Source organism: Polyodon spathula, chromosome 13 (assembly GCF_017654505.1).
Source record: "Polyodon spathula isolate WHYD16114869_AA chromosome 13, ASM1765450v1, whole genome shotgun sequence".
Classification (NCBI taxonomy): Eukaryota; Metazoa; Chordata; class Actinopteri; order Acipenseriformes; family Polyodontidae; genus Polyodon; species Polyodon spathula.
Window position 1 is genome coordinate 17,744,735 of NC_054546.1, and position 18,647 is coordinate 17,763,381.

The window sequence follows — 18,647 nt, forward strand, 5'->3', positions numbered from 1 at the left end:
CTTGTTGTTTGTAACTTTTCAAATGTTCTTGTCTTCTTGTAGTCTGTCCATCTGTATGTGTGGCATATTTTGGTTATTCCTTTTCAGCACTCACAAAATACTACAATAAATCACTCAACATTTACAGTATGTATTTGACTGGGTTTCTTCACTGGAACACCATGAAACCTGTTCATTGTACAACGGGTTTCACTTCTTTCAGTTTATGTCATTTCTGACCAAACAGGCTGATGACACGTTGTGATTGAGTGGGGCTGAGATACTGGCATCCAATAACAGGAGAGCATGGATATGACTGACGCACATTTCATTTGCTGTGATTTTTCATAGCTTGGATATCAGATGGTCAGAAACAGAGACTATCTCATTAAGTAACAAAGTCACTGCAACCTGCAGCACGACTAACAGGTTTCGTGATGTTTCAGTAAAGAACTTTTTTGAGTCGGCTCAAAAGTAAATATCTTACTCTGAAAGGTGAGTGGTTTGTTACGGTATTGTGTGAGGCCCTGAAACATAAACAATGACAAAGAAGTCAATCTAGACATACTGTACATACAGGTCTGTGTGTTCTGAACTGTTACTTTACTTGTTGTGTGATGAAACAGCATAATCCAGTATGTAGATTTTTGGCATTCAATTGGCGACTAAAGTTGTTTGTTGAATAACCTGAATTTTAATGCCATTTTTTGTTTTTGTTACAAAAAGTTATTGAACCTGTTGTCCATCCAGATCACACCACAGTTCCATGATGTCTTCTGTAAATCCTTCACTAGGAATGCAAGTAATATAGTTTTTCTCCTGTATTGAGCTTACACGTGTCCCAGAGGGGCTCTTCGCTGTTGCACACTGTTGTTTCTAAGAACTGATATTTTTCCTTTGCAGAGGCTTCTAAGGAGACCAGAGCTCAGTGATATATTGGATCAGCAGAACAGATAAGGTAAGGCAGAGAACATTTCTTTACTGGCTGTGGGGTTACGTAATAGTTGCACATAACTGTCCTTATTAGGTAAACTGATGGGTTGAGACTACTTAACACACACTATGTTATTGCTACAGGACAAGATGATTTTTTAAAAGTAATTTTGGATGAAGGTTTTGATAAATTGGAACAGACAGTGTACCAACTTGAGCTTCTAGTTGTAATGGAAGACAGTGTTTTATAGAGACAAGAACTTGAATAAATAACTATAGTACAATCAAGTGGTGTTAATGAAGGAAAAGTATAATGTTGATTGACAGTCTAGGGTATGATATTGCACAAATGATCTTCAAAAATGATTTTGCCAATAATCTAAGTGGTGTACAATGTAACGTAAAAATCCCATAAGAATTGGAGGTAAACGGTTACAAAGCAAAGTGAAAACTATTGCATATGCTGGGGATATTTTAAGATGGAGATGGCAGAACATTCCATGGTGTTGCATATTTCTAGATAGATCTGGTGAATCAATTATTCAGTAATGATTAAACTTTATTGAAAAGTTTGGTCTGTTTTAGAGGTTTTTTTTTTTTTTTTTATAAGATATAAAAAGATACCCTACATCTGTGAGTACTGTCTAAACTAATACATAATAAGAAGTGTATTTTAATGGTTACAGGTTGACTCTTGTGTAACATGAAAAATAGTAACCAGTTTATTAAATTTGATTCTTTCATTAAAACTTTATTTACTCTACCTAAAGTTTTACAGACCATGATTAGCACTAATCTTGGACTACCTAATGTTACCTCAGGTAAGGTAGTCAAATCAGGAGCTCTGAAACCACTGACCTTAGTTAGAAGATGGAAAAATAAGTTTTTTAAGCTTGATGTGGTATATGAGCCCCATTTTGAAGCGAAAACAAATAGGTTAAAACATTACTCTGTAAAAACAACTTGGTTTCAACTGGTTTTAAAACTGTTATTCCTTTAGTCTCAATACCACTGCTATGAAGCTGAATACAAACGCTCAAAGGTCACAAGCTTTTATTGACACGTCCTATGTATAAAATGCTGCAAGCGCTCACACACATAAATATAGTGTAATAAACACCCTAAAGTGTGGATTTCTATACACTACAATTATGATATTCAAGTTCTTTAAAAACAAAAATAAAGAAAATAAACTTTTAATGGCAGGCATTCTCAAACTGGTGTCTGTAGAGGTTGCGCACAGATCATTTTTAGAAAATCTCTTTTGCAACATATATCACATATTTAATGTACAGAAAGGAATCTTACACTGTTGTGGAGACAGGCCTTGTGGTACTTCCAGACCACATACAGTACATTAAACATTTACTTTCACTGTACAATTTATCCTTCTGGTTCATGGCTTTTTCTTCAGTTTTCAGTTGGGGATCCCTATTCAAAATTGTTCAAACGAAAAAGCCTGAAAACATCTGTTCTAGGGGTGTTATGCACCGGTAGTTTTAATGGGCAACCTACACATCCAAACTTATTTATCCTTCAGTACAGCAGCCTGATAAATCCCAGATTTATATAATGCCACCATGTAGAGGTTCCACACAGATTCCTGGGAGTCCTCTAACGCAGCACGCTTTCCGGAGTTTATCTTGTAAACTAACTAAGCACCCTGCCAGACGCACCAATTCTAGGAAAAATATATTTACTAAAAAAGCAGCCCGGAACATTTATCATGCAGTGGGGCCATTAGGCCCTGTAGCTCCTCAGATGAACTCAATGAAGGATGTCTACAAGTGTAAACTGCACAGCAACTCCTTATGTGGCAAATAATTCCCCAGAATTCTTTTTGTATTAGTCAGTGTACAGTCCTGCAGCCTTTTCTGGGGCTCTGCATGCTGGTCAAACAAGACAATCCCAGACATACGTCTCTGATACACGTAGGTTAGGGATAATCTTCTTTAGCCTGCATGTAAACCTCTGGCAGAAAGCATTCTTTATAAGAACAGAAGTACACGGGTGCATGAAAGAGGCCATTTGGCCCATGTAAGCTTGTCTGAGGAGCTAATAATTCTACCTTTAACAACATTACTAGGTAACCCATTCCATACCCTCACCACTCTCTGTATGAAGTAGTGTCTTCTTTCCTCTAGCCTAAGTCTATCTCCACTTAATTTCCAAGTATGTCCTCTGGTCCTGGTTTTCGTACTGTACTTAGTATTTGTTAGGGTTAACACAATTTTAAAGACTTCAATCGTGTCACCCTTAATCTATCTTTATTCAAGGCTTAATAGATAAAATAAAATAAGAAGATGAATAATGTGTTGCATTGAGTTTGTGTTGGTCAAGTACAATTCCAGGCATTTCCTACTTAGGTCAGGAATGGGACCCCAGGGGGAACTACAGTATTACGAATCAGAAAGTCCATATAGTCTTTTACAAACTGCTCGACAGCTAATTGTTGAATAAGGATAACATACCTTAAGATTCAAAAGGCAGTCAAATGATATGTTTAACCATTTAAAAGCTTACTACATTATACTATGTAGTGTAGGATATACAACCAAGGAAAATAACACTTCAGTATTGTTAGTCATGGGGAAAAAAAATAATAAACATGATTGATTTCAGCATGGTAAACTGTAAAACACATTTGTTGTGGTCCACTTAAGTTCTAAACTGGTTTGAATAGTAAACATGCACCAGTTTCCCAGCCAGTATCCTTGACAGCTCATGGTCATTGAAGACCTGAGGTCTTAGGTTTCCAGTGAATGATGGGGACAGTCACATGATTTAGAGAACAGATGAGGAGAGTTCAGGACTCATGGCTTCCCCTGCTGTTTACAGGTCAGGATAGAGGCCAATAGCAGGCATACTGGTCAGAGTAGAGGAAGGTTTCATTTTACCAGTGTGATCATCGATCATTGTAATGACTTCAGATATTTTCAATATGAGCCGAGTCCCAATGATGACCTTGCTTGACCAGCACCTACTGTTTTCAATGAATTCATTTTTATAGACTAATCCAAGCTGCCATTTTCACTCAACATGACTTCTCAGCAATAAATTCCTTCCCTGCTGGACAGACACTGGACTGTATAACAGTCAGGTTTCTGAATTGATTAACTTCTTCAGTGTTTACAGCATTTGCAGTATACAGTAAATAATCTGTTTGCATACCTGTCTTCATAAAGAGCTACTAACCTCTCCAGCACAACATACTCATAAGTGTATGCATTTTGCTGTTGATTGTTTTGTTTTGTAGGTTTACTTCCACTTGGACTCATTTGAATACATAGTTTCCCGCTACAACTGTTACTTGTAATAGGAGGGGTGCCATTACCTGTAACACAGGAAGTGATGAAGGAAACCAAGAATGTCCATCAGATGTTTATATTTTATATGTTAAAGAAAGTGTACAGGCAAAGTCAAATTTCCAGACCAAAAAAAAAACATTACGCAAAAAAAGGAGTTACATTCTTATTCTCAGTCGTGGCTTGTTCATTTTACACTGTTTAAATGTTTTGTATTCCTCTCTAAAATTGTGCCTTTTGTCTTGGCACTCACTTTAAAAAAGGCTTTGGTGATTTGTTGTAGGATGATAAGGCTTTGAAAATTGACTTCAGGATCAAAATTGAAGCGGATTAGCTATTAAAACCGCCACAAACTAAACGGCTGTATGTTGCAATAATCATACACTGGAGAACAGATTTCAAATGCTTCTTTCCACCCCTGCTACCCTTCATTAGAACCCTTAATAACTGGTAACATACTGTACATCTACGCCTCTAGCAGAGGTTAAAGCCTTCCACATGCTACATTGCAGCTTACTAGATCGAGCAGGGCCGGGAGACACTCATTTCACAGTACTGCATTAGCATTAATTCTGGATCTCAATGCTTCTATCAAACAAGGATAAAACTGGCCCCTCTCATATACTTTAAGTTCAGATGCTTTGACTTTTTTTTTCTTTTTACTGTATCACACTACCTATACTACCTGCTTGTGTTGCCCAATGTTGTAAGCACGAATATGTTTTTGAGTAGCACTCACTTACTGTATGCACCTGGGAGCTGTACAGTTTTATGTTTTATTTGCAGTTTTATGGTACCTGTGGTTGTACTGTGCGTTTATCATAGTTTATAATGTTAATATGATTTCCCATACCTACCTGGTCTTTACAGTTCTTACCTATGCTTTACCATGCCATGCATTCTTACACTGGTGTGCTTCTACTATGGTAAACGTTTCCAAACCACTTGTTGACTCATCAAGTTTAATCTGTGACATCCTGGCTACTCATGGGTTTGCTCTGCCCTATTTTAGTGTTAAGGCAAGTGTCTCCAATTTATAAGCACAAGTTGTTTTTATGTTCTCTTGTGAAGATGACTTTTTATCGTCCTCATCAGCCATAAGACTGGTAACATGCTTTTAGCTGTGAGTTCTTATTTTCAGTAGGGTGTCGAGATACTTTCCCTTTTTAAGCTGTTGAAACAGCATTCCTTTGTGGCCAATAATTAGGAACAGTCCAGTTCAGCACTGGTTACTTTAGAACTGAGAAATGTAAGTGCTGTATACCTGTAATAAACAAATAACTATTTAAAGTATAAAGGCCTTGTCTAAGAATTTATATTATAGAATATGAAGCCGTTTCACAAACGGCTTCATATTTGTGGGTTTGGCATACAGCCCTAAACTATTACAGAACATGTCTGGTATTTTCATTAGAGTTCTTCAAATTACTGCAGTTTAACATATTTAACCTCAGCACAAATTCCCTTGAAACATACCTTTTTTTAGCAAGTTATATATGATAAATTTACACCTGAGATCTGCCTAACTTTTTTTTTTTTTTTTTTAAATGCCAATACACAAAATATTACAGAGCCCCATACAAATAAACATACACATTAATTTGACACATTAGACTATTAGCATAGCAGTAGAAGCCTTTATATACTTTCATTACAGGATTTAGTACTTAGGAAGCATTAACCCATCTTTATTGTGATGGCTAATAAATATATCTTTGCAATCAGAGTGATGCAAGGAATGGTATTGTCTGTGTCATCTAATCCAGATCGAAGTGGTAAACACTTGCAGCTGTTCCTGGATTTTCTCTGATATGACCCATCGGAATGACAGTAGCTCCTATGACTGCCCTCTGAGCACCTCTGCTAACGCTCTAGCTCACTGGTGAAATATGTATAAATTGGGGCTCAGGAGATTACCACACAGCTATGTTTCTCGTCTCGATTCAGGGTACTAGAATGCCAGCAGTATCACTGGTCAGTATGTGTCCATAATAGAACAGGTAAACCAGCCTCACTCAGAATAACCTCCTCACCCATTTGAATGGATACTGGGATTTTCTTTCAGTTGGACTGGGGCTGTACCAGTCATCCTGCTTGGGGTACAGTGAAGCACATCTAATTATGTGATGAAACTTGGCATGGACATTCTTTAGCATATATTCTTAGTTGTTGCAGTGTACAGAATCGCTATTTAGGTCTGAACTGTGCAGTTTTGAAAAAAAAACACACAAAATAATTTAATTTTTAAACTTGATATTAGGTACTACAGGAGGCTGCTCTTTGTTACAGGAGACTATTCGATAGACAGCGAGTTGCTCCATCCATCTGTCTGTCCTGTATTAATGTTGTAGCACATTTGATTAAACAAGACTTAAGTTGTTAAGTATGCTGTGAATGTAGATCACAGTGCTGTGAAGGCTATATCTCGGGAACAACTTGTTATAAAGCTGTGACTCAGCATCTGTTATGGTATTGTACATGTTGTGGATACAGGTGTCTTTTTCATGTTTCTGACATCAGTAATATGTTAATAGCTGTCATCATTCCAGGGCCACTTGGTGGACTATAAGAAGCTATGCAGCGTATTCAGGTTAATGTACATACTATGTAAGAAATAGTCATTAACTGAGCAATGCATGGTTTAAGTTGCATTCAATGATAACAGCTTGGAACACCTGGAAGATTTTCAGATGGTGTTTTGATTATTGAATACCAGGGTGGCTTTAATATAGACTTTACATTGCTGTCAATAGAAGAAAATCAGGACTGTAAAAATGTTGCCTTAATTGTCATATGGCTTTTTTTACTGACTTAAAATAACTGTGCAGAATACTATAATACTGCTGCTTTTCAAGTTCATGCCAAGACTGATCTTGGCTAGGTCCTGGGCAATTACATTGGCCGGAAAGATTCCAGTTTGGCGTCCCCTCTAAAGCAGCACCCCATGTGGGCCAATCACAGTCACAGAGAGATGTTTGTGTTCCCTTTGCGTCCGCTGAATTGTTTGGTAGTTAAGGCAAAGCTTTGCCAAGTTATAGATGTGGAAATCGATTAGAAACAGCCCCAAAACTTGTTTAACCGTAGGGCATCTGGCATACTTTAATAAAGGCAATATATGCAGCACGTTCATTGTCATGTTGTTTATCCCATCCAATAATTTATTTTATTAGTAGTCAAAACTAAGAAAATTTGGCTATTCGGCTCTAAAATTCCAACTGCGAAAAAGTAAGCAGCAGGTTGAAGCTTTGTTGTCCATTTCTACTGTTTTCCTCCAATGCTGAAAACTAGATTTTAGCAACCTAAATCAAAACAATGCAGCACTGACTTTGCCCCATCCCCTACTGCACAGTACAGGTCACAGAAAAGCAATACAGATGCACTGATAGGCTGATTTAAAACTTTGTTGTCATTTGAATAGTAAACAAGATTGTTAACCGCTTTGGAGATTTTTTTTGTAAATGTTATTTGTGGATGTGGTTTTGTTTGTTTGTTTTTTGCTTAAGTGTAATGGACACAGGATGACGAAGTAATAAAAAAGGGCTTCTACAGACGGAAGATACGTTGTTTGCATCGCTTGTGTTGTGCTTGTGTTCATTTATGCAAACTTTCTTTTTTTTCCCTCTTCATACTTGTCCGGTATGCATTGGCCCCTAAAAGAGGTGAATTTTGCAGTAACCCCTCATTTCACAAATTCTGCAAAATCAAGATTTAGATAGACCCCTAATTATAACTGATCATTTAAAGTGAGGGTTGGGGTACATGTAAAATATGTTGACCACACGCAAACACAACCATGTTCACCAATGCTCTTGTGTTAAGTGATCAGGGTTTGAAATATAACATCATGATGTAGAATTATAGCCAGCAGGCAGAGCTGTATAGGTATCCACCCATATAGAGAATAAATCTGGGTTTGAAATTCTTGGAAAACCAAGTCCAAGTGCCAAGGTGGGGGATAGATAGACTCCATCTGGACATTCATTTTAAATGGAAAATGCATCTATAAAAAGAGTAAATCGTGATGGGAACTATGACATCTTTGGGCTGTTTGGACCAAGTCAGTTTAGTATTATAAAGCGTTTTGTAGAGGCGTTGCACAACCCTTTTGACGTCTTTTATGAAACATTTTGATATTTGGTCCCCACTGGACTTTAGAGGCCATTTTCTGATTTAAACTACTCAAGGATACCAACGTCTTTCAAGAAAGAGGTCTGAGTGGGGTAAAATGGCCAACAAATCCCCACTTGTTATCAGTTTATCTGTTCCTAGCTAATTCAAAACATGTCCCCTGGGTGCTGTTTCTCACTTTATGGCCATTGCTTTATAAATAAGCCCCTTTTTAGACTTGCAGAAGTTGAACAGCTAAAAGCAGTTGAGATAATACATTACTTGTATCTCTAACTGACAGACTCAGAAAGAATTTGTTTAAAAGTCTGAGGGAGTAACATTATCCAGCTGCAACAATTCCTACTCTTAAACCTTTGAGGTTTCCTACAGTGTGTGTCTTTCCAGTCCTGCTCGCTCCAGCTTGAAAGATGCCTTTGTTACTGCAAAACTTTGCCAGATGTGTGGGGAGATCAGATGGGGTTTACATGAGTGATCATTCCCTTCCTTGAGTTAGTTAGTTAGTTAGTCGCTAATAATTGTAAGACTGATAATCCAAATTATCAAATCAGATTGTTGTCTAATCCTTAACTGGTAGTAAATACCTGGCAAGCTACCATACATTTTTTCAAAAATAAGAAAGGCTCTCCTGAGTGGCGCATCCAGTAAAAGCGCTTTATAACCTGGAGATCGCAGGTTCGAATCCAGGCTATGTCATTGCTGACCGTGACCGGGGGTTTCCAATTGTGTACTGCCCAGGTAGGGAGGGCTTACGTCGGCATGGCAATCCACGGTTCACCACACACCAGCGACCCCTGTGGCTGACAGGGCGCCTGCGGGTCTGCAGTGGAGCCATTCAGATCTGTCTTGTCCTCAGGCACTATAGGTCCTTCACTGTAAATCCACAGTGCAATGAATGACAGCTTGACAGGAACACATTTCGGAGGATGGATCTTTTAGCCTTCATTTTCCGAGTCGTCGGGGGAGTTGCAGCGGTGAACATGGATTAATAATAACACAATTGGCAATTCCAAATTGGGGAGAAACTGGGGTGAAAATCATTGGCAACGACTACATTTATTAAAAAAAAATAAAAATATCTTTTGCTGTTGTCTTGCGCCAAAAATCCTGACAGGTCATATTTTAAACTAAACTGTTGCTTTGCAGAAAAGTCTAATAACATAGTCACTGTCATGCTGCAGCAACTTTAAACAAGTTTAAAAAAAGAATGCTGACGTCCATCAAATGTTTTGTCTCGGTAACCTTGGATTAGCCGCCACTATGAATAATTATAGTGGGTCATGAGAAGAATAACTCTGGCATAGTTTTGCGGTCACTATCTGATTGTTTCTTTTATTTACTACACAAAAGGATATCTGTATGTAATATGCTGTACCAAGACACTGCTTGAAGTCATGAAGGATTTTGAAGTTTAAACTCAAAATGTAATAATGTACACAATGTCCTGATATTTATTTATTTTCTTTTCTCGTATGAACATGCAATTATTCTGGGTTTAAAACTTTGGAATACGCCAACAAAAAGTGGTGTTATAGGTAGTATTGAATAACAAGCTGTGTTATATGTAGTACTGAATAATTTTTTCATATTCTGAATGTTTTCTTTTAACCGGTTCTTATTTTGAATGCTTGCTCTGCCAAGCAAAAGTGGAGCTTGATCTAAGGAAAGTAATTATCTGATATCAGCTGTTAAATATAGGCTTAAACATACTTTTTTTTCCCAAACATTGCACTTGATATCTAAAAAGAATGCAACAGGAGAGTGCTGTGGTTATTTCACTGTAAACATACTCCGCTATCCTCATTATTGGAATAACTATAGTATTCTATGAAAATTCATGGTGTATCCTCTATATACATCTTATTTGTACTCCATAAGGGGAAGTGTGTACAGTTTTATATTGTGGTCCAGTGATGGATGAGTGTCTGTCCAGTGATGGATGTTGATCAGCATGTTTTACAGATTACTAGACATGGGTCGCATGTATTCACACTGGTAAAAAGATATGGGTAAGAAAAAGAATGCTTTAGCATGTGGACCAGTAATTGCGTTGGCATTTCAGCTCTGAATGTTTACATACAAGGATTTTGTTTTACTTTCCATTGTTAGAGAAAGCCATTAAACCCTCCCTTGTATTGAATTGAGATACATACAACACAACAGCAACACATGGCAGAAGAGCTCTAAAATGTTCTTTGCAATAAAGTCTGTTGTGTTTTTAGGCCCTGTGCCTTTTCCTTTGCTTTGTTCAGGGCTGCTTAGCTACTACTAGGAAATCCTGTCATTTAAGGAGCCATTTACCAGTTAACAAAGGGTTTGTTGCGGTCATTTTGGAAGAGCAATTCTCGTTTCAGGAGGTGCTTAGTTCAAGAGATACCAGGACTAGAGATACAAATTCCTGAAGAGATTCATGTGTCGATATTGAAGTAAGATGTATCTACTTTTTATGTTGTTAATATTTACATTATGGTTATCCCAAAAGTGTTCTGCTGATGAATTGGGTGTTGTCATGAAAACGTGTGTGAGCACTGGGCATTGCTGAGGACGCCTTGCCTGACTGACAGCTTGATTTACTGAGGGTTAGTTGGAAAGCAGCCAAAGGCAGACTGTGGCTGGGGGTATGGTTCACCATCTCCTGGAGTTTAATGTTGCCATTTTTTTACAGGAACTTCCGAGAACAGAATGCTACAAAGCATTTTGTCACTGATGCTGTCTCCTGTCAGAGAGGTTATAAGCTCTCTAGTCATGAATGCAGAGGAGCCTGGGTCTTTTGCATAATAGTTAAGACACTCGCTTGCGGTTTGCAGGGTTCTGCCCAGCATCCACTCTGTTACTTTAGCCCAGGTAAAAATAAATACATAAATACAATTTTTTAATATGTATGAAATAGCATGTTCCAATTATGATGCCATATCAAATTGAAGTTCACTGCCAATATTGTAGTTCTTATATTTGTACAGCATGTTTGTTCAGAATGGTGGCATGTTTTGAGTATCCTATTATTGTTAAATTAAAGGGTAAAGAAAAAGGACTTCCCCCTCTGAGAATAGTATTTAGTATTATTTTGCCTTTGCTAATGTGCTGCTGTCATTTCTATAAGTATCTCCTCCCAGTGGATTCTATATTTACACTTCATTTCCTACATTAACATGCCTGTGTATAGGATGACATGGATGAGAAATGAGACAGGCGGCCCCCAGTCTGCCGCCCAGTTGCTGGCTCGTCCTGTAACTGGTGCTATAGAAACACCTCATTGTTATTTGGGTCAATCAAATTGGGCTTGGGAAACAACATAGGACATATTCCATTCTAAGAAGTAGTGGTAGTACGCAGGAAGTTCAATACAGTGGTGCAGGCCTGTTTGTAGTATTTTATCCCAGACATAACATTTTATTATTCTGTCATTTCTGTGGTAGCTGCCATATCAGGACGACTTTGCAGTATTTGTTCCCATTTAAAGGTAATTCTGTTCTCTGCTAATTTGCACAGGGTTCTTCAGGGTAATAAACTGCTGCCGTAATGAAATCATAGGTACAACAAATCTTCCATACACAGAGTTTTCAGTCCCAGCTTTGTTACGATCTAAATGTAATCTTTTAGAGCAGACAAAAACATCTCTGGTACTTACTAATCATGTTTTGTATTAGCACTGTTTACATTTTTGCATTAATCTTGAGTATAATTAAAATGTGATTAAACATTTAACTGCTAATTCATATTCTATATTAATTTGTGTACAGAGTGCAGACTAGCAGTACACAGCAGAGTTGGTTTCACTGGGGCTGTCTCTCGACTGCACTTTGATTTAACAGCACAAGCCTTCTCTAAGTCAGCACAGTAAGTTGCCTAGAGCTCTCCTGACAGCCTGCACACACGCATCTGCTCTTGAATTGAATGTGGACAGGCTGACGTCATGGATGTCGTCTGAAGAAATCCCCGGTGAAACAGAACACATGCTCGTGATCTGGCTATAATTAACGCTTTGAATGGAATGGGATCCAAGAACATTGTAAAGGTGCAGACTGTCTTTCTGTGCCATCAAGGATGCAGCCAGTTTAACCTCAGTTCCATTCACTGTCTGAGAGTTTGCTTGTAAACATGCTAGTTGGGATGGTGGTTTTGTGATGTGGCACTAGTGTCAACCACAACTTGGTTTGCTAGCAGTCTGTATAATAAATAACAGCAGCTGTTTTATCTGCTCCAATCCAGACGGGCCATCGCAGTTTGCATCATCAAGTATTTTTGGGCCTCAAAGCATCCATCAGACGAGTTAAAAACATGTAAATTACATTGTGTTTATCATCCCTCTGGAAAATGTCAGCTTTTTGAGGTTTATATTAGGGCAAATTGATTGCAAATATCCATTTGTGATGTCCATTTGTCAAGATAGTAATCCATTGAGATCAAATTGCTTTTTGCACACTCTGTACACTTAATCAACAAAAATAAAACCTTAAAGTCCCCTGCTGATGCAACTGCATGTGTAACTGTTTCTGTTTCTCTTTGCCTTGGGCCTGGGATCAGATAACGTTTATATGAAAGGAGGCACACGGGCTGTTCCCACACAGACAGCGTTCTTGTTTTTAATATTTTCATTTCCCCGCTCATAGGCAAATGGGGTGTTTGTATAGTGGCAGCCATGTGTGTGGAAATCCCAGTGTTCACTTTCAGCTGTAAATCCCAGGGGCTCAAGTCAGAAACAACTCTGATGGGTGTGCGTGGTGCCTTGGGTTTTTCTGTGTACTGCGAGTGCTTGAAAGCCATTAAGGCGCACACTCTTTTATTATCCCTTAGTCAGACTTCTGGGGCGCTTTTTCACAAGTTGGCACATAAATATGGAAGGTGGGTAAGGACACTGTCAGCTCAGTACTATGTAACACTTTACGGGCCTGGTATAAAGCTATGAATCAATAAAGACTTCAGTTAAACCATTTGCTTGGTACAGTATAATTGGTGTCACTGGGGGATTGCCTTAATCATTTTCAAAAAAGAAAATTAAACACAGAAGTTCCCTAAGCTATTCTTTTTGTTTTTGACCTAGAAGGAAGGGTGCTGACATTGAGGTGAGGTCCTGCATTGCTTTAAGGTGAATGACTCAGTTGAATTTTTCCCATTGAAGTTCTAATTGTGGTCTCTGCTAGAGAAAGATAATCTATTGTACTGGGCTATACATTCACTCAGGAGCATTTGCCAGGAGTAAAAAAAAAAAGTGTTATAAAGATCGCAGTGTAACCTCGCTCCCATCTTCAACAATGCTGGTTTTCTGGTCCCACAATACACCACTCATTTCAATCTGAGCCCCAGCATTGATGCAAGAGGGAGCATGAACTGAATACACTGCGATGCTTAGAAGAAAATCTCCTTCTCTTGGCAAACGTTCCTGAGGAAGAGTTAGTCTCTAGCTGATTTGTCAGTAATGTGTGAATAAAAAAACAATCTGAAAATTAAGAAAAAAATTGAAAAAAAACATTTTGCGATGTGGACAACAGCAAATACAGAAAAAGTAATGTGCTTCTTGTAAAACACAAGTTTTATAAAACTTCAGAACGCCTGTTAAAGGTGTTATTTTGTGAGACCGAACAACTTCCTTTTCCTCTTGTTTGGTCGAACCGCCTGATCTGCTCAATGAGCAGTTCCAAAAACCGGAACTGGGCTTCTCGTATAGGCACCTTAGTTCAACTGAACAATGATCAGGGTGGCTGTAAAAATAGTACTAAACATTTGTTTTTTGTTTTTTTGTTTTTTTTACACTACTTATTTTATTTTCGATCATATGTTTCTTGCACTGTACTGGTAGTGCAGGAACATATTATACAATGCCTACAAAGCACAGTTTAGGTAGTTCTTTTAAAGTAAAGGTAGAAATAAGTAAATGAGTGGGGCTTGTTGTTTTTTGCTAGTCATTCCCACATAGAAAACTTGCATTTTGCTTTGATTTTAAAATCTAAATGGTTTCAGCTTTTGGATTATTTTGCAGTAGGCCAAGGTTGATGAATCCCTTCATATTACAATTGCATTTATTTAACATTCATTCTAGCTAATGTAGCTAACCTGTGGCAGCCATGTTGAATACTGGCATCTATTTCCAATCTAGTTTGAATTCAAAGATGATTGCAGTCGTGTATTCATGGATTTGTTTTATTAGAAATGTAATCATTTTTTGCTTGATAAACTTTATCTGTGACACCCAAATATCTTTATGGGCCCAAAAATAATGTTATGGACTAATAAACCAAGCAATATTTGTTTTGGACTATTAGCGCATCATCAGTTATGTCTCGGTTTAGTCCAAACACAAACTGATGCACATTTGCTGTGTTAGTTAGAATTACTGTAAAGCCAAAAATATTTGTGACCAAAATATTAGGCGAATCACACCCATAAAATCTACTCTGCTCCAGAAATGCTGGCAACCTGTTGCAATATACCAAGTATGTATTGTTAGTGGAATTTGATATTTGTGCCAACATATGCAAAAAACGCATGATAAAAGGCTCGCAAATATTTATGGCTTTACAGTATATTAGAATACTAATAGATCATTTATTTGAACAGAATTAAAATAGATCTGAGGAAAAGAGAAGAAAACAACAGCTCTTGACTTAAGGTGCTCATGCACATGTTGATGTAGGTGACTGTGTTTTGCACACACAGCAGAATGTTTTTCCCCAAGTGGCAGTGAAAGGGCCCAGAGGAATGCTGAACTCATAATTATCTTGCCTACCCAGAGCCACACGTTTTTATAGCACCATTATATGTGACAGACTAATAATCTCCAACTGCCTGGCAGCCCTGAATTCAAGTGCTTGCAATGCCAGCACTGAAGGGTGACACTTTCTTTTAATGTAGCTTGAACTTCAAACAAGAAGCACCAAAATAAACAAGATCATTCATTGCAAATAGTGATAGTATAATGTTGAAGGACAGCATCATGTACCATGTAATTGTTATTATCCCTGCAGGGACAGGAATAGGTGGTTGAATGTATGCATGTCACTCTTGGATCTGGAAAACCGCTTATCCATTTGCAATTAAAATGTGATATTTCCATTATTAAGCCTGGGGGTATTAGATTTTGGGGGTATATGGGAGTCTGTCTTCAGTTTTTCAGCAGGAAGCTGCGGTCAGTGGTGTCAAGTACATTTTTATTAAGTGGCTATGTAGCGTAGCTGCTACACTTGCTTTAGTCGCTTAAAAAGAAAAGCCAGGTTAGATAGAGTTGGCCAATACTTGCTCAAGACCACAAAATCAAGTGATGCTTGCTAAAGCCGTGACAGTGCTGCAGCTAACTTCAATGCTGAGGCCCCAGACAGCAATCAGGAAGTTGCTGATAATGTCTCTTAATATGGAGCCAAAGAAAGGCAGGCAGCAGGTTGACCAGTTTCAAACTTCTGTGAGTTTAGCTTAAACCAAAAAGAAAATGAGCTGGCTGTGGACTTGTTATCATGGCATATTATACAAGCCTTGCTAAATCTTGCTTTAAAAAACCTTTGTGTTTTTCTAGGAGGATTTTGATTTATATGGTATATTGTGGCACCAGCACAACCACTAGCTGAAGCATCAGCTGACAGTGCTAGAATTGTCCATTGAAACTGGATCTGTATGCGGTGGGAAGTGATTGCATGCTTATGAAAACATCCCTTGTGACTAGCAGAGCAGGCTACAGACTTTCATTGGCTCCTCCATGCATACCTTTATACAGTTCTCCAGATAAGGTACCCACCATTTCTACTGAGTCCTGTCAGTTATATCTGCTGTTCTCTTTACACAGCACACAACAGCTTTATTACATGGCTTACCCATTTAGGTAATAGAGTCCAACCAGGGTTCTGTTGTCTCCACCCCCACCCCCCTCATCTCCCAACTGATGGTGTGTCTGCATTTTGTCAGATTTTGTGGAATGTGAGGCAGAGAGAAGGGGGCTGGCTCTTAATGAGCCAGTGACAGAAGTACATGGCTGAATAACAAAGCTAATTTAGGCGGTGTGGGAGGGAGGAGTGCAGTATTTAAAGCTAGCAGAGATGACTGGGTGCTCCCAGAGATGTTTTTTTTTAAAGGGAACTAAGCTAAACACTGACTACACACTGTAGAAGAATCCAGAACTGTGACAAACCAAGTGAGATTCAGAGAGCAGAGACAGACTAACTTACCAGAGCAAGGACATGGCTCCATTGACGGAGAAAGTGGATAAAAAGTAAGACTGAAAAGGTCACTGGCTGTGGATACAGATTGAGATTTAAAGTTGCTACACAAGTAAAGCTTTGAGTTTTCTCCTTTGGGATTTGAGAATGCATGGCAAGAAAGAGTACTGGGTTAAAAAGCAGTGCATTACCTACTAAGTCGAAGAAACCCTAATGCTTTAGTTTTATAAGGTACTGCTTTTTGTTACCAAGAAAAGGATTCTGAAAAATGATTGTGTGTTACTGCAGGCATCTGCTTGCAGTGTCCTATTTTATAGTTTAGGGATCTCTCATGCAACATGGTGACCCTTTCAGAGCATGTCAGGAATAGGCATCTGCGCATCAGCAGTAGGGTTGGAAGCTGGGATTGGATCGTGAAATAAACTGGGGGAAAAATGCTTTAATGTGTATATGTGCGATTGCTACTTCTTAGTGAAGCGTGCCTGTCTATATTCAATAATTATTTTATTTTAAATTGTTTGCCATGGTTCTGTTGGTAAACGCACTTTCAATGGTTCTGTTGTTAAATACACTGTACACATTTAGCTTTTACGTTGGCTGGTTGTGTAACATTGCCTCTACTTGACTGGAATACAACATTTAGCATCTTTAGCACAAAACTGCATTACAATTGTATTTTCTTCTCATTGTTCACTTTTATGCTATACAGTCACATGTAGCCTTTATCTTATTTGGAGAGTACAAAGTATAGCAGTCAGCCCCTTACTTTTCTGTCTTATGGTCTTTTGTGGACAATGTTGTGTTGTATACAGGCCCTTAGTAATTAAGTTGTATCTAATACAGTACACAGAAGCAGTGTTGCCTTTTGAAACTTGCTATTCTCCTACGTCTTGAACTTACCTAAATTAGACAGTGTTTTGAAAAGGGCTTTGCAAACAGACATGTACTTGAGATATACTGGCATCTACTACTTAGCAATTACTCACTAACTGATATCTATTCATGGTTAGTTTGACAGGCTGTATATTTTTAGCAGTCGTACTTGAAGCTGGGCTTTCAGGTGGCAGTGTGCTGCTTTCAGCATGATGTCAAAGCTAGCGGGGGTTTCGTTTTTTTGCTAGTGGAAAATAGACGCAGTGGTGTAATTATTTTCTGAATGGGTGAGCTCAGGGGGCAGATGTGTTGCAAGCTCCGAAGTTCAATCTTCCAAATTTGGCTTTCAGCAGTTGCTGCCCAGGCCAGGCTGTAAATCCTTCACATTATGCAGTTTCTTTGTTGATGGAAACTGCCTCTGTCTCTTTTGAAGCTTGAAATAAGTGTTGTGCATAATCGGGGCATCACAGGAATGTCACATGTCATCTTGTTTACAGGCACATTCCCCTCAATCATTGTAGCTGTTGAAAAATTAAGGACAGCAACAATTGAAAGCTTTATCAGTAAGGATTTGGGGAATGATGTTTGCTTTACACCTGAATAACTTGATTCTGAAATCTCAGGTGGTTGCTTGAAAGAAACTGAACGCACATCATACAGTCTTTTGATTTAAAATGCTTGGGTTAGTTAGCAGTTAGTCATCTGCATGTCATATTGGCTACTGAGAGGTCAAAGTTTTTTTTTTTAAATTTTATTTCAACACTTGGTTTAGGGGTGGAGGAAGTCTTGCCAAATGACTGCTGTGGTTGCCTGTACTTTAGTTCCTTGGAATGTAATATTTAAGAAAAGTGCAGTGGTGAATGGATTCTCACATTCTCTGCTACTTCTGGAGAATTTAATTAATTTCTGGGCGTTTAACTTGTGGTTATGTTATTGCAGACCAGCCAACAAACATGAAAGATGTTTCTAGTATGATTTGGGGTAAACAACCGTACTTGCAGTTTGTCTACTGCTTTCTGTGTCCATGGATATAAGAATGGGCACTTTAAAAATCCACAGGCTTCTATAGTGATTCATAGAATATCACAAAACAGTTCTACAAAATGTAGGACCTTTCAGCTCCTTATAAGTTAACAGCCTGTCAGATTAGTTCCAGGTCTTGCTCCATTTTCATTTGCGAAGCTGCAACTGATCAAAACTTCTGCTTCCAAAATATAAGTAATGTTGTCCAGCTTTCACTAACTACTAGAACAAACCATTACAGTCCTGACTTACAAAATAGTTCTTGTTC

General features: G+C 38.3%; 1 protein-coding gene across 28 annotated transcripts in view; it reads left to right on the plus strand.

Annotated features, from left to right (window-relative positions):
- Positions 1-18,647, plus strand: part of LOC121325201 (sorbin and SH3 domain-containing protein 1) — a 198,050-nt gene that overhangs the window by 103,465 nt on the left and 75,938 nt on the right. For 18 of the 28 annotated variants that reach the window (XM_041267542.1, XM_041267546.1, XM_041267558.1 and 15 more), the window contains exon 1: positions 16,364-16,536. In XM_041267542.1, coding sequence (XP_041123476.1) covers positions 16,505-16,536 — 32 coding nt within the window. In that variant the 5' untranslated portion in view covers positions 16,364-16,504. Of the gene's footprint in view, positions 1-882; positions 938-10,661; positions 10,769-16,363; positions 16,537-16,613; positions 16,715-18,647 lie in introns of those variants that run through there. The other 10 variants (XM_041267567.1, XM_041267568.1, XM_041267562.1 and 7 more) reach the window with 4 other exon arrangements.